Source organism: Haliotis rubra, unplaced genomic scaffold (assembly GCF_003918875.1).
Source record: "Haliotis rubra isolate DU_JTF1 unplaced genomic scaffold, ASM391887v1 Scf48, whole genome shotgun sequence".
Lineage (NCBI taxonomy): Eukaryota > Metazoa > Mollusca > Gastropoda > Lepetellida > Haliotidae > Haliotis > Haliotis rubra.
In genome coordinates this window covers 3187756-3205018 of record NW_025767168.1, presented here as the reverse complement: position 1 = coordinate 3205018, position 17263 = coordinate 3187756, and the positions used below count along the sequence as shown (strand labels likewise).

General features: G+C 38.3%; 1 protein-coding gene across 1 annotated transcript; it reads left to right on the top strand.

Annotated features, from left to right (window-relative positions):
- The first annotated feature begins 1857 nt into the window (after positions 1-1857).
- LOC124291042 (cytochrome P450 2U1-like) lies at positions 1858-16687 on the top strand. The gene is made up of 4 exons (XM_046727943.1): positions 1858-2657; positions 7242-7757; positions 8276-8716; positions 16485-16687. The coding sequence occupies exons 1-4, from the start codon at positions 2276-2278 to the stop codon at positions 16670-16672; spliced, it is 1527 nt and encodes a 508-aa protein (XP_046583899.1). The 5' UTR covers positions 1858-2275; the 3' UTR covers positions 16673-16687.
- The last annotated feature ends 576 nt before the right edge of the window (positions 16688-17263 follow it).

The following is a 17263-nucleotide window of genomic DNA, read 5'->3' as shown; positions in this document are numbered from 1 at the left end:
AAATATGCCTGTAACTTATACTGTTTTCTGATGGTTGTATGATGTGACTTCTAATTAGTGATGTCCCCAGCACGTGTAGTCCCAATGCAGATGTTCTTAGTCTCCGAATCTCCGGTGTCCCTGGGGCTCCTTTTCAATTTAAATGGGTGTGTTTGTTAGAATCAAAATTATATATTCAGAGACTAAGCGTTAGTCTAAGCCAACCCCTACTCCAAAGATTTGGATGTCCCCGTCTGGATCGGCGACGTGTAACTTCAAACATCAAAGACAGGCAAAATGTGTATCATTTTTTTTATACGCACGTGCATCGGCACAATATCACGATATCAAAGATATGGATGTCCCCGTTTGGATCGGCGGCGTCTAACTCCAAACATCAAAGACAGGCACACAGTCATTCAACAAATGATTTATTTCGGTCTCACCGTATGTACAACATTTTGAATAAACATTTTGATAAAACCATAAATATGTTTACACAAGCCATTCCACAGGGAATTACGAGAGACCATATTTAAATTATATTGCTAGAAATATATGTAAATAAGTACATGGGTAAAAAGCTAATCAATGGTGTTTTAATTGTCTACGTCCGTTTACAGTGTAGAAACAGCGAGGGTACTTATTCAACGAGGGTATGTTTTCAATACGTGACCCGGGTTATTTTTCAATGGCAGCCGGGTGATTATTCAATGTTGAAAAAAGACCACTGGCATTGAAAAGTGAGTCCGGGTTATAATTCAATGTTGAAAAAGTACCCGCCGGGTACCTTTTCAACGCGGGTATGTTTTCAATCTTACACCGGCTGCCACTGTTAAAGTGCAAATGAGGACAGTTGGGACACACAGACTGGCAGCGTCTCCGCCAATGAATCCTTTATTCCCAGGCTGTGGCTAGTAGTAATACAGCCCGCCCATATCTCACCAGCTGGTAACTTCGAGCGTTACACGAAATACCTTTGCAATTGCTGTCACTGCAAAAAATATACATCTTGTCTTTTTCATAATTGTTGATCATATATTTCATTATATTAACTTCATGTATGTATGTATGTATGTATGTATGTATGTATGTATGTATGTATGTATGTATGTATGTATGTATGTATGTATGTATGTATGTATGTATGTATGTATGTATGTATGTATGTATGTATGTATGTATGTATGTATGTATGTATGTACAGTGAAACCCGGATAAGTAAAACTCCAAGGGGCCATGGCAAAGGTTGCTACGTATCCGTATTGCCACTTATTGTGGCACATTTGTATCACATTTCCAAGTAAAGTAAATAAACATCGTGTCCCCATTAATTAATTTATAAGCAGATCAAAATAAAAGAAAATAAATAAATAGACAAATACAAATTTTATATCAACATTCATCTCACCTGTTGTTATGATTTCACGAATTTGAACAACAAATCAGCATCACACTGTCGTTTCACGATCGGGTTGCACTATAAGTTTCACGGGAATATCACACGGAAAATGAGTCAACTAAAAGAAGTACTTGATACATGTCTGCTACGACATAATTTGCTAGCATAGAGAATCCTGTCAACACTGTTATATAGCAGTATGGTAAATCCTATTTCGTATAAAAACCCTACTCCACATTTTTGTAACAACTCAAGAGACGTGATCAATATCGGCGCTCTGTTGAACTGACAGACAGACATACATACATACATGCATGCATGCATGCATACATACATACGGTGTTAGGATAGCGGTGTACATCTTAAGCTGAAAGCGGCATTCAGTACAGCCTTAAAGCAAGGCGTATTAAACTGGGACGAAGACAAATATTTCAAGGTCAAAATATGTGTCGTTTTCGTGTTGCGCCAACACTTGTAAACAGGACACAGGATTGTAGCATTGCCGCTGCCGCTTTTCTTAATCTTTGATGCGCCAAATATAGCACGTGTATGGAATCCTAGAAGGAACATTGTCCGTTGATATATTGTCGCCCTTTCAAAATCAAGTAAAAATTGTCAAAATTACCCAAAGCGCGAAACTTTGACCACATTTTAACCCTTTGAATAATATTTTTAATTCGACAGTGCGACAACGCGACAATGTCCCTTCTCGGGTTCCATATACATTTCCTATGTTTAGCGTAAGCGACAATAACAGGTCAGTTTTCTGTGGAGATCACAGCCTAGATAGTTAGCTCCAGCTCTGCTGACGTCACATGAGCGTTTTCTATAAGGTTGCGTGAGCGACAAGAGAAGTCAGTTTTCAGTGGGTGGAGATCACAAACGACAGCCAGTATGGTTAGCTCCAGCTCTGCTGCAATATTTGCTGCCATAGCATCACTGACGGGACTGTTGATGTTTAATACATCTCTGATACTGGTGTTCATCAATGTAGCACTTATTCTATGGCTGTCAACGCGGCGTCCTCCTGGTCTTCCCCCTGGTCCCCCTCTTCTTCCGTTCGTGGGCAACGCCTTGTCCATTGGTGCCGACATCAGGGTAACATTCAACAAACTGCGGCGTCAGTATGGAAACATCTTCAGCGTGTACATCTTCAATCAGCCAGTCATTGTCCTCAGTGGATACAGTGCCATTAAGGAGGCCCTCGTCAAGAATGGTGACGTTTTCTCTGAAAGACCAAAATCGTTTCTAACAGATTTTTTCGCTCAAAACAAAGGTATGTGAAATTGCCATTATTGCGTTATGTGTTTTCATTTATGCTACTGTTGATTTGTCTGCCGAGTTCTTCTGTTTCTTTGTTGTGTTGCTACTCTCAACACTATTGAATATAAATAATCAAGTCAAAACATTCCACTGCTTTTTTGTCTCGTGGCCTACCTTTTCGGAACAAAATGCAAGAGTCCATGTTAAAGGAGCGTGTACTTTGTAAAGCGAAGATGTCCCTTCCTGAAACATATCCAAAATATTTACTCACCAATTAAGTTAGCAAATACAAGACAATTCCTTGTTACAATTATTAATATAAACTCTGAAAAAGTAAAATAGGTAGTAGTGGAGAACGTAATGTTTCACCACAGGAAATATGTTTAAAAACTAGAAATATATGGTCTGTACATAAACGATATAGTAATCCCAACAAGTATTTAATGTACATGTTGAATTTAACTGCACAGTTTAAACCCGGGAACTATTTCACAAAAACAACTTAAAGCAACAAATTGCTTTACCTGCGACTGTCTACTAGGAACTAAGAAATTAATTCTTTCATGAGAAAACTAAACCTGATTCTGCATGGGTCCTTGCCAGTAAAACATTGACATCCAACCAATTCACTGTTTAAGACCTGCCATTTTGCCATTTTCAACGAAGAAGAATCCATTACTGAAAGTCTTCAGAAAAAGTTGTATTTTTCACCAAATCACAACCACCTGTTCCTCGGTGATGGTTTATATACTGAGAGAAATATGTAAAATTATTGTACCTGCTACCCAATAGGGCAAACTATTTTTGGCTTGCCTAAGTAATTGTTATAACCAGATTTCCAAATGGGAATGCGGTTGACTACCCAAAGAATCTACACCACGAGAGCATGAGAGGTTGTCCGTTATTGAATTCAGAAGCTGAACTATGAAAATGTCCTGTGTGCCTGTCTGCTGCAGGCTTGACCTCGTTACAATGATTGACTCCCCACCCACTAGTCATACTTGGCGGGCCACCCAATGTAGTGAACATTGTACTTGGTAACGGATCCTTCTTGTTTGGCCTCTATAACGGCCTCTATCCTCACATCAAGAAGTTGGTTTTTGCTCCATCCTATTTGTGGTTGTGAGGTAGCAATGGTCTGGTGTTCATAGTTAGATGTGTACGAAAGTCCCACCTTTCTTCTTCGCATTGTTGGAGGCATCCTGTCTGATAGAATAAAAATCACAAATGACAGTGGAATTCAGATCAAACGTGTTTGGTAACAATAGGCTAGAATATTCATGTGATGTAGTACACAGTGAGCGCTGACATAAAACAACGCATTTTGTCAGGCAAGCCATGAACGATGTCCCTTAACATGGCCACTTTATGTAATTGTTTCAAAACAAACATATCGCCAATGGGGTTTTTGACACTTAAGAATATCCGTTGTTGTCTCGATTATCGCAGGAACAATGGGAAAACATGTCACTAACTCATCAAAGATAACTATTCGAAACATCAGCCATCATTCAAAATTTTACAATATTTGTGTGACCCCATTCTCTGCCCACAGAGGTTACTTGTCATATCTTCCTACGAACCTCTGTTCTAATACGGCCCTTTCATGGTGCGAGTGTTCAGGATTCGTGATTGGTTGCAATGAGATTTAGATTTAGTGCAATAAGCGACGTTGTTTCAAAAGTGACCATTCGCAAGGCCTCGGTAATTTCCGTATGCTTCGGGAAAACTGGAACCTCTTCCCCTGCGCGATGCGCAAACGTTTCGCCTAGACGGAAGTCACTCATGTAATGACGGATCAATGGAGTCTCCATTGACAACGGACAAGCTAGCCATTAAATGTTTTGTGTGTCACATCAACACAAGTCCCCGGCAGAGGAGGGATATTTGTGGCCCCACATTTGCTTGCATTAGTCAAGTTGGATCTAAGTCGATGTAACACGTTTTCCGATTGGATAGAAAGAAGGAAGATAATTCGTATTGCGATTTTTTTGCCGCTAGGGGATTTTACGAGAACCGGGAAATATGGCCGTATTAGAACAGAGGTTCGTAGGAAGATATGACAAGCAACATCTGTGGGAAGAGAATGTGTGACCCCTCGTTACAGCCCCAGTGAGAACCCTCGTCCGAAATCGTACATGATGTCCGAAAAGGTAAACAAACAGGGGTTGTCTCCCAGTGCGAGAATTACCCCTCTTCCCTTGCCTAACGTCTCCCTGTAGCGAACAAAATGGATTCTTCCAAAATGGCTTCTACCGTTCGCATCGAAACTTTCAAGCGTAATTCCTCATTAAGTAATCGTTATTGACTTGTGTTCTTCACTTTAAAAATAATGTAATCTTGATCATTGTATATGTAATTTATACAGAACAAACAGGCAAATAATTAGGTATACCCACCATAGAGAACCAAAACCTTCTCTTAGGGTTGACGACGACGGAAGCGTCTTTCCCTCCGGATCCAAAACGAGGCTACAGGTTTTTCAGTGTTAAAATGTACCGCTTAGTTTGCGTGGACGATTTGGTGTACGGCGCCTTATTACAATTAATCGCAGCAAGCGTTAATTCTGATGTTTGTCAGTGAATATAAACTGATTTTCAGGCTTAACTTCTCTAAACAATCATGAATCGAAGGATTTTATTAACACTTCCCAACATGACATCATCATCTTGCTTCATCAGCAAGACGTAATGTTCTCTGCCTCCCAAAATGTGAAAATACGACAAAAAGATCTCTCAGAAGGTGGTCTTATCTTTAGATGTACCTTTGTTTGTAGAATAAGATCATATTTTCAGCGTAAATGGTACAGTTTATCTGTCAGTGCATCCAAATTACTCGAGAGAGAAACTATGTTCTGGTGCGGATATGTTATGTTTATAATGAGAAAGAAGACATGTGTGCGAATGCGTGTGACAACCAGCGTTTACATTATGAGCTGTTCACTGGCCACGAGGGGGGCATGGGTTGATGTACAGCAAGTTGGATACCATGGTACATCAACCCATGGGCCCCGGGGGACCAGTGAACAACGTATTTATCTTACCAAACACCTTAATGTTAATTTTGAATTGTTTGAAGCACGGGTACAAATTTTTGTAGCCATCGCAAGATTTTGCTGACAAGAAAAACAGATTTAGAGTTATCTCCCTTCCATCGATTTGCATTCGCAAAACATCGGTAATTTGCGTCCATCATACGTGATTCAATGTTATTCGAGATAAAGAATTACTACCATGAAGTACCAAATGAGTTGCCATTGACAGCGGGGTACATTGAAATGTTACTCGCTTGTAAGCAGTTTACATTGAAATGTTACTCGCTTGTAAGCGGGGTACATTGAAAATAATAGAAGAGCGCTCAGCCAATCAGAAAGCGACATTTATGTGTGAGGTAAGATAATGGTCTATGCAAGTTGGATACCATGACATGTATCAACCAATGTCATGGAGTCTAACTGATGGTCTCGTTTTAATACAAGTTCGTGGGGAATTCCAAAATTAACGGGGGCTCACATGTACAGGTAACATAACCCGCCTGGCGTGAAATCTGTATTGAACTGTTTCATATGCCATATCCTCAGAAACCGTGCTACTAACGCTGTACAGCTGGTTATATAGGCAGATATGTCTTTGCCATGAGGCGTGTTTACCCTCTCTTTGGACGGGAAAGAATTGATCAATAACAGGACTTGGGGATTATAAGATATAATTCAAACACCGCTCTGTAACCTTTATAAAAGTGTTCACTGGGGTTTTTGTAAGGCGGAATAACCCAAAGCATACCTCCCTTAACGCAAGGTTTGAAGTCAATTCTTTAACTAATAAGTTCAGATTACTTATTTACACTGAACCATAAACACACCTGGAGAAAACCATAATCAGCAAAACATAAACGTCGAACCATTGCCTATTTTCAAATCACATGCCGTGAAAACATTTTTGTTTTTAATTTTACGTTCTACATGTGACATGTTAACATTGGCGATTTGACCTTGAGTCTCTATTTCTCGGCCCTGGACAGATACACGTCAGTTGCATGCTGTGCAGTCTACAAAAACATCGCCAGCCCACATAATCTAAAATGTTCAAGTTGATATAATGTTGTTGGTGGGGGATGATTCTTACCTGGGCCGGTGGGGTAGCCTAATGGTTAAAGCGTTGGCTCGTCACGCCGAAGACCCGGGTTCGAATCCCCACATGGGCACAATGTGTGAAGCCCATTTCTGGTGTCCCCTGCCGTGATGTTGCTGGAATATTGCTAAAAGCGGCGTAAACCCAAACTCAGTCAGTCAGTCAGTGATTCTTACCTCCCCATTTCTCTGCACAGAGAACAGAAGGTCGGTGATTCAGACTCCCAGCTAGTTGCGTCAATGCCAATTAATTTAAGTGGTGGTCCTTCTTCTGCTGTTTCGTTGACGGTAAGATTTTTCCGAAGTGCCCATGTTAAACGTCATCATATTAGTACAGTGGATTAGGACTACATTGGTCGGCATAAGTCTGGATTTACAAAATGGGAAACACCATACTTATATTTCACACGTGATTGCAAGACCTTTTCATAACATGTTGATTGAGACATATACCTTTTACCATTTTAGGGGTAGGAGGGACCAATGGCACCCACTGGAAAGAACAAAGAAGATTTGCATTAACAACACTTAGAGACTTTGGAATGGGGAAGTCCCTTCTGGAGTCCAAAATACAAGATGAGTTGTCGGTCTTCCTGAAAGCACTCGAGCAAAAAGGTGGACATGTTTTCGACTGCAAACGACTCGTGCACAACGCCGTGGCTAATATCATCTGTGCTGTGTGTTTGGGGAAGCAGTTTGAGTATGATGATCCACGGTTTGTCAAATTCTTAAAGGCTACAGAGAAAATTTTGGAGCTACTCGGGGGAGCAAACACATTGAACTTATATCCAATTGTAAGGTTCATCCCTGGCGATTTTTTCAATTTTAAAACTCTTATGCAGAGTATGGAAACAATTGATAAAGGTGAAATTGAAAAGGATGTTGAAGAGCATATAAACAGCTACGACGAAGACAATGTGGACGATTTCATCACAGCTTACATCAAGGAAATGAAACTTCGTGGAAGCGACGACACGTTTGATAGTAAGTTGACAAGTTACCATTTTTATAACAAAATAGTCCATGATTGCATGAAATTACATTAACAATTAAGGTTGAATCTACATTTCTTAGATGAGATTTATGATGTCACTCATGGAAATCAAGAGGGATCTCAAAGCAGAATTAGCAAATAGATTGTTCTTCCTCCACATATGTTAATGGTTTGCATACTTGGGATCTACTACCGATAATAACATGTGTCGTTTCAAGCTTGTTAAAACTTGTGAAACCCCCTACAACACATTGGTTACCAGGAGATGAGCAAATGGGCCTGACATCAGTACATGGTTATTTATTCCTCAGAGTAGACCAATATAGACTCTGTGTTATGCCTGGTCAAACTATGTCAAATGGGTATCTGCTGTATGTTGGAGGGGCGGTGGGGTAGCCTAGTGGTTAAAGCGTTCGATCGTCACGCCGAAGACGTGGGTTCGATTCCCTTCATGGGTGCAATGTGTGAAGCCCATTTCTGAAGAAATGATGTTTCATTGTTCTTGCAGGAGGTCACCTAGAGAAAACTGTCAGAGATTTATTCATAGCCGGAACTGAGACCACTGCCACCACCATCCGCTGGACTCTCCTTTACTTCCTCCACAACCCCGACGTTCAGGACAAGTGTTTCAGGGAGATACAGGACAACATTGGGCAAAGCAGACTTCCCACCATGAAGGACAAGACCAGTCTTCCCTACGTCGAAGCCACCATCAGTGAGATACAGAGATGCTCAGACATAGCTCCACTTGCAGTTCCTCACTCTGTACCCTACGACATCCAGTTTCAGGGCTACACGTTTCCCAAGGGCGTGACTGTCCTGCCAAATTTGGACTCGGTTCTACAAGATCCAGCCGTGTGGGGTGATCCTCAAAACTTCAGACCCGAACGATTCCTAGATGGTGAAGGGAAGTACCTGAAGAAAGAAGAATTCATCCCCTTCTCTATGGGTAAATATTGCAGTTGTTTTATTTCTTTATTTCCTGCTAAAAGTAGGTCTACTGTACATTTCTGACTATATCATGAGCATGGGTAAATGTTGTAACAGATAGTGATGATACCAGTGATAATGGTTATTGGTACTAGGATTCCCCTTCTCTATGGGTAAGTATTGCAGTTTTTATTTCATAAAATATTTGCAAGAAACCCATTTCCTGCTAAAAGTAGGTTTGCTGTACAAACCGTCTACATCATGAGTATGGGTTAATGAATCACTACCTGATAGTGATGATACCAGTGGTCATTCTAAGAGGATGCTCATGGTATTTTGGGTCATTTTGGAATAACTTTCGAAGGTTTCAGTGAATGATATAGACGTAACCTGTGACGCCATACCGCACCGGTGTGTGGCAGTATGATGATATCAAGAGCTGTCATGTTTACGTTCTAAAACACGTTCCTGTAACTGTATAACCTGGGGGGAATTGTGTTTGTACAGGAAAACGAAATTGTTGGTTGTTCCTGACATCTGAAATATTTTTTCAAATGAAATCTCAGAATGTTACTTGAAGTGTTAAGGTGCCAATTGCTATGTTGGCAATATATATATAGATATATATATATATATAAAATCATATACATCATATATATATATGTGTGTGTGTGTGTGTGTGTGTGTGTGTGTGTGTGTGTGTATATATATATATATATACAGGTATTAAAAAAATTGGTTTCGGTCCAAACATAATAAAAAGGGTAGATATCTTAACCTCCGCATCAGTTATTCAAAATTGACATCTGTCATTTTTTATTGGACTTGAAAGGGGATGTGGATAGGGAGATCCAATTTCACCATACTTATTCATTCTTGCAGATGAAATATTAGGTACCATGATAAGGACAAATCTGCACATAACGGGCATAACACGTAATGATAATGAACAATAAACTAGGACAGTATGCTGACGATCCTTTTTAATTCTAGATGGATCTGAAAAAAAGCCTCAATGCAGCAATTGAAACACAAAATATCAGGACTTTAAATGAACATAGATAAAATGAAGACAATTTGGATAGGTTCAATTTCCTTAAATACTTCATTCAATGACCTATGGGTGATTAACACAAGGAAACGCTTAGAACATATCAATAGATTACTCACCAAATGGCACAGAAGAAATATGACTCTTATTGGAAAAGCCACTGTTATTAAAACTCTCAACTCTTGTACGTATCTTCTCTGCACTGCCAAACCCACCTAAAACATTCATTAAAGAACCTAATGAAATAATTTATAAATTTTTATGGAAAAAACGACAACATAAAGAGATCAACTATAAACAGAGTTTATCAAGATAGAGGCCTCAGAATGATAGATATAGAATGTTTCATTAATGATTTGAAATATCCTCTTTGAAAAACTATATAAAAAGCTAAAGAATCTATAAACACCTTTCCCGTAATTCATTTATTCTGACTTGGCTCCAATACTGTTGACTGTTTATCTGACCATGATAATCCCTATTGGAGAGATGTTTAGCTGCTTGGAGGATATTCTATAAGAAAATTACTTTTGAGGAAAATGATATAGACCAAATCTCAACCACTTTGTTGAATCATTTCTTCAAATCATCATATACTATAAAAGACTGGGTTACTCACGGCATACACAGTATAAAAGATATATTTGATGAAAAAGGCTTTCTAAGTTTTGAAAATTTAAAGCAGAGATACAAAATACAGGGAACGTCTTAGACTATCAACACTTGTTAAACAATATTCCAAATAACTGGAGATATCATATAAGAAACAGACCACTTGCCTTTGATCAGCCAGATATTAAAAATATATACAAATATATTATCTGTAATGCAAAAGGTTCACGGAAATTATATGATGAACTAATTAAGAATGATACTACACACAAGTCATTTGAATATTGGAACACTGTCTTTCAGCATGTGATTGACTGGAAAGACGTGTTTAGCTATTATAGGAAATGTACAAATGACTTTCAATACAGATTAATAAACAGAATAATTTATGCAAAACAAAAGAATTATTGAAGATAAAGTTAGTTGATGACCACACATGTACATTTGTAAAACCGCCTCAGAAAATATACCACATGTTTTCTTTGAATGTCAATTCGTTCGGAAGTTTTGGCTAACCTCCTAACCAATCTGACACTATCTAAATTCATAATTAAAGAACCACTAAACTTTGTTTTTTGTTACTCTTTTAACCATTACATATGAAAGATTTGTGGTTAGTCTTATGCGGAACACCAAATTTATTCTTTAAAAACTTGTGGTTAATTAATACCGAGCGATTAAAAGTGGCCAAAAAGTCGCCTGCTTCTCTCTCGCCCGCCAACGAAACCACAGACAGGTTACGTAACTCTGTCGCCAGAGCACTGCAGTGACGTCATATGAGGAACGATCTTCAGTTAGTTGTATAGAAAGTGTGTAGCATGCTCATCATTTTGATGATTTCTCGACATCAACGACGACATGTCGAATCGTTGCTTTGTCGTCAATTGCTCCTAGGGGTCAGGTGATGGTGTCACCATGCACAGATTTCCACAGGATCCCGCAGTTCGTGCTAAATGGGTTATGTTTGTGAGTGCGAAGCGAGCGTTGTGGAAGCCTGAAACGATATCTTACTTGTGTTCAGATCGCTTCACGGAAGTTAAAGAATCAAAACTACTTACTAGTTGTAGTAAAATATGTATATGATTGATGACCATAAAGGTTTTCCATGACACAACTTGTAACATAACGATTTCTTCCTCGGAAGTGAGGTTGTGGTCGAAGTAACAATAATATTGTAAGTAGTATTATATTGACACCCACCTCGCTGCCAGGAGAGAAATTGTTATGTTATACGCTATGTCATGCAAAATCCTATTGGCCATCAATAAAATACATATTTTACTACCAGTAGAAAGTAGTTTTGATTTTGTAACTCGGTGAAAACAAATCTAAATAGCATTTATCCTCAGACTAGCGGATGTTCCCGACAGGGCGCCGCCATTTTTGAAAATCGTAAAATCTGTTAGAATTAATGAGATTATAGTTTGTTTTCATCAAGTTAGAAAATCAAAACTACTTTCTACTCGTAGTTAAATATGTATTGGAGTCATAACCAAACGGATTTTGCATGACACAACTTATAACATAACGATTTCTTCCACGGAAGCGAGGTGGGGGTCGAAGTTACAATACTGCACGATAAATTTCTTGCTATATTCACATGGTTAATGTCCACTCACCAGTATGTAGATACTAGTCAATGTGCGTCTTTATATTTGGTCTTATAATCCTAATAAGTTTGTGATCATACTTGTATGCATTTTGAAACTAAATAAAAAGCAGACGATCTGCTGATACTTATAGTGAATTTATAACAGAACTGTAATAGCTAGACATTTTATAGTTTGACAATGTGAATCATAATCCGCACACTCGCCCTAGTGTATGTTGTCTGTCTCATTACACTTCACGGCGAAAACAATGATTCTGTTGAATGCTACGACAAATGAATAAAAACAAAATGCAAATATTAAAATTAAAACAGATTAAAGTTATAGGAACAATATCAGGCCATTACCTTGTTCGAGGAATGTATCCATCAATATCCACAAAACTGTTCCAAATGATGTGTCTTTTAACAGTTTAATATACGAAAAAGTGATCAATCTTTTCAGGTATTGGTGTATAGTCTCATTGGTCACCCAAGATAGCACGCCTGGCAACTAATTGCATAATGTCCGCCTTTCTTTAAAAACAGTAATTTAGTTAGCCAATAATGGGCAATCAATCAATGTATTGCCGGTTAATCCTTTGAACGGAGCACGTTGTTTTTACGCAGACACCGACACGACAGAGTGTATTCAGTATAGATTAGTAAATCTACATACATAAACACTACCTTATAACAATTCCGCTGTGTAAGATAAAAGTAATTAAAGGTCACATAAACCCTAGGGGGTAAAAATACATAAATCACTAACTGGCATCGTTATAAATGCAACCCCCTCATTAAAACTACTCATTTCGACCTTTAATTGACTTAAATCGACCTTTTTGACAACAGTGCACAATTCTCACCTGCGAACGAAATTTCAACCAATCAGAGCGGCGCGACTCTGTGACGTCATATGAGGAATAGCTTTGAGGGCCGATGCAGAATTCATCTACATTTTAGGGGGTAAATTATCTTGTTTACAGGCTTGTATAAACCTGAAATCGTGACAATTGTTGTGGAAAATGAAAGCTATATGTTCTCACAATCTACTGTCATTTAATTTTGTCTCCTGCTTTGCCTAGTTTCCGAGTTACAACTTGTTTTCATAACCGCTTCTGTCACAATCGATTGGTGTCGTTAGGCCCTATTTGTATAATGACTGATCCAAATTGATCCCATTTCTGTGTTTACCTCGATATTTAATCATGTCATGTAAAATCTGTTTGTATTCTCAAAACAGTGTCGGCCCATAAGTTTTCACATGCAATACAGCAATTAATACTCCCTTGTTGTAACCCGTGTTAGGTGGTATAAACCTACACATGTTATTTGTCATCATTCACTTGATGGTCAGTTAATGAATTTATAACAGGTATAATTAGTGGTAACACACTTAGATTACCCGACAAAGGTTCCCATTTGGCATTTCTTGTGTCTGGAGTAAATATTCAACATTATGAACATCGATCAAAGGATTAACCGATAACACGCTGATTGATTAATTACTTTTATCTTACACAGCGGAATTGTCAAAAGGTATTGTTTATGTATATAGATTTACTAATCTATACTGAATACACTCTGCCGTGTCGGTGTCTGCGTAAAAACAACGTCCTTCTTTCAAAGGATTAACCGGCAATACATTGATTGATTGCCCAATTTACACCAATACCTGAAAAGATTGATCACTTTTTCGTATATTAAACTGTTAAAAGACACATCATTTGGAACAGTTTTGTGGATATTGATGGATACATTCCTCAAACAAGGTAATGGCCTGATATTGTTCCTATAACTTTAATCTGTTTTAATTTTAATATTTGCATTTTGTTTTTAATCATTTGTCGTAGCATTCAACAGAATCATTGTTTTCGCCGTGAAGTGTAATGAGACAGACAACATACACTAGGGTGTGTGTGCGAATTATGATTCACATTGTCAAACTATAAAATGTCTAGATATTACAGTTCTGTTATAAATTCACTATAAGTATCAGCAGATCGTCAGCTTTTTATTTAGTTTCAAAATGCATAAAAGTATGATAATAAACTAATTAGGATTATAAGACCAAATATAAAGACGCACATTGACTAGTATCTACATACTGGTGAGTGGACATTAACCATGTGAATGTAGCAAGAAATTTATCGCGCAGTATTGTGACTTCGACCCCCACCTCGCTTCCGTGGAAGAAATCGTTATGTTATAAGTTGTGTCATGCAAAACCCTTTTGTTATGATTCCAATACATATTTAACTACGAGTAGAAAGTAGTTTTGATTTTCTAACTTGATGAAAACAAACTATAATCTCATTAATTCTAACAGACTTTACGATTTTCAAAAATGGCGGCGCCCTGTCGGGAACATCCGCCAGTCTGAGGATAAATGCTATTTAGGTTTGTTTTCACCGAGTTACAAAATCAAAACTACTTTCTACTGGTAGTAAAATATGTATTTTATTGATGGCCAATAGGATTTTGCATGACATAGCGTATAACATAACAATTTCTCTCCTGGCAGCGAGGTGGGTGTCAATATAATACTACTTACAATATTATTGTTACTTCGACCACAACCTCACTTCCGAGGAAGAAATCGTTATGTTACAAGTTGTGTTATGGAAAATCTTTATGGTCATCAATCATATACATATTTTACTATAACTAGTAAGTAGTTTTGATTCTTTAACTTCCGTGAAACGATCTGAACACAAGTAAGATATCGTTTCAGGCTTCCACAATGCTCGCTTCGCACTCACAAACATAACCCATTTAGCACGAACTGCGGGGTCCTGTGGAAATCTGTGCATGGTGACACCATCACCCGACCCCTAGGAGCAATTGACGACAAAGCAACGATTCGGCATGTCGTCGTTGATGTCGAGAAATCATCAAAATGATGAGCGTGCTACACACTTTCTATACAACTAACTGAAAATCGTTCCTCATATGACGTCACTGCAGTGCTCTGGCGACAGAGTTACGTAACCTGTCTGTGGTTTCGTTGGCGGGCGAGAGGGAAGCAGGCGACTTTTTGGCCACTTTTAATCGCTCGGTATTAATTAACCACAAGTTTTTAAAGAATAAATTTGGTGTTCCGCATAAGACTAACCACAAATCTTTCATATGTAATGGTTAAAAGAGTAACAAAAAACAAAGTTTAGTGGTTCTTTAATCAATCAGCGTGTTTTCGGTTAATCCTTTGATCGATGTTTATAATGTTGAATATTTACTCCAGACACAAGAAATGCCAAATGGGAACCTTTGTCGGGTAATCTAAGTGTGTTACCACTAATTATACCTGTTATAAATTCATTAACTGACCATCAAGTGAATGATGACAAATAACATGTGTAGGTTTATACCACCTAACACGGGTTACAACAAGGGGGTATTCATTGCTGTATTGCATGTGAAAACTTACGGGCCGACACTGTTTTGAGAATACAAACAGATTTTTACATGACATGATTAAATATCGAGGTAAAAAAACACAGAAATGGGATCAATTTGGATCAGTCATTATACAAATAGGGCCTAACGACACCAATCGATTTTGACAGAATCGTCTAAGAAAACAAGTTGTAACTCGGAAACTAGGCAAAGCAGGAGACAAAATTAAATGTTAGTAGATTGTGAGAACATATAGCTTTCATTTTCCACAACAATTGTCACGATTTCAGGTTTATACAAGCCTGTAAACAAGATAATTTACCCCCTAAAATGTAGATGAATTCTGCATCGGCCCTCAAAGCTATTCCTCATATGACGTCACAGAGACGCGCCGCTCTTATTGGTTGAAATTTCGTTCGCGGGTGAGAATTGTGCACTGTTGTCAAAAAGGTCGATTTAAGTCAATTAAAGGTCGAAATGAGTAGTTTTAATGACGGGGTTTCATTTATAACGATGCCAGTTAGTGAATTATGTATTTGTACCCCTAGGGTTTATGTGACCTTTAAGGTTGGACTGTCCTCAAACAACCAAATAGTAAATCACATGTTACTACTACTTGCTAAAAATTTCATCTATACCTCAAGCCTTAAACAAGATAGGATAGGGAAATTCGTTATTTTACTAGGAAATGGTATCACTTAGATACCCTACTCTGACATTTTAATTTAGCACACATACAATGTGACTAACTTAAACTAATGTGTACATTACAGATATAACATTGTCACCTAGCTCCTGTCTATCTATATATGTACACCCTCATGTGTGTACAATTTTGTATATTAACTTGATGATATAACTGCTAACCCATGTTACTCTTCTGCCTGTACATGCAACTTGAAATGGGATAAATAAAGATAATAAATATTTATAATCTTTCAAATGAATGGTGTTACTTGGCCTTCCTCTCTTCTCGTGGCTGCTTCTCAAACGGACTGACACTGGCAGTTCTTTGGTTAGGAGGACTGACAAAGTCTTTGTGTTTGTCATTATCTCCATACGGCAGTGCTGTAGACGACTGTCGAATCTACACGCGCTACGTTTCCTTCTCAAACACCTACTCTATCTTCTTTTCAGGTCGCAGAGTGTGTCTCGGGGAATCTCTGGCCCGGATGGAATTGTTCCTGTTCTTGGTTGCCATGATACAGAGGTTCCAGTTTCTCCCAGACAAGGGACCGTTGACTCCCTTGAAAGGAAAATTGGGTATTACTTATAGTGCTCCCAACTTTTCGATTCGGGCCGTACCAAGGAACAAATGTGAATAAAAAAGTTCAATGTCAGTTAAAGCCGTTAAAACGATTTCCAGAAAAACTTGCTGTATATATAGCCTTTGATTACATTTCGTTAGAGCTTGTCTTTCTCAAACATTTATATTAGACTTTCATTGAAGAATGCTCTATATGTCTGAAGAAGGACACGGTATATGACCCGTATATGTAGATGGTACTTTTATGACAGAATTGTGGGGATCTCCAGCAGTGAAAATGATACAAATAGTGATAAAGGTCTCCTTTTCTGTATTTGGCAGCATGCACTGATTGTACTGATTGTCAGCTTCAAATCATACACATTCTACCATGAAGGAACTGCACCCACCCAAAGTTAGGGCTCCCAAACATTCACAAACCCATTTTCCAAGTTCACGTTTGACGTAAAGTGTGTTACGTGTAGTTGAAACTGTTCATCTAAAAATCTATGCCTAAACGAATTCAATGAGAAACCAGCAAACAAGAATCAGTTGTAGTCTAAAAGATTAAAATGGCAGTTAACAAAAAAGGTGTCTGTACAAACTTTTAGGCAGAACAATTACGATTGCGTGGCAGTTATAATGGCAATTTCAAAGAAAACAGTGTTCA

What these genes read in the sequence shown, in the direction of transcription:
- LOC124291042 (XM_046727943.1), top strand. Translation starts at nt 2,276, where the DNA reads ATGGTTAGCTCCAGCTCTGCTGCAATATTTGCTGCCATAGCATCACTG. An exon ending in AAGCGACGACACGTTTGATA is followed by an intron (nt 7,758 to 8,275) that starts GTAAGTTGACAA and finishes TTGTTCTTGCAG; the next exon opens with GAGGTCACCTAGAGAAAACT. An exon ending in ATTCATCCCCTTCTCTATGG is followed by an intron (nt 8,717 to 16,484) that starts GTAAATATTGCA and finishes TCTTCTTTTCAG; the next exon opens with GTCGCAGAGTGTGTCTCGGG.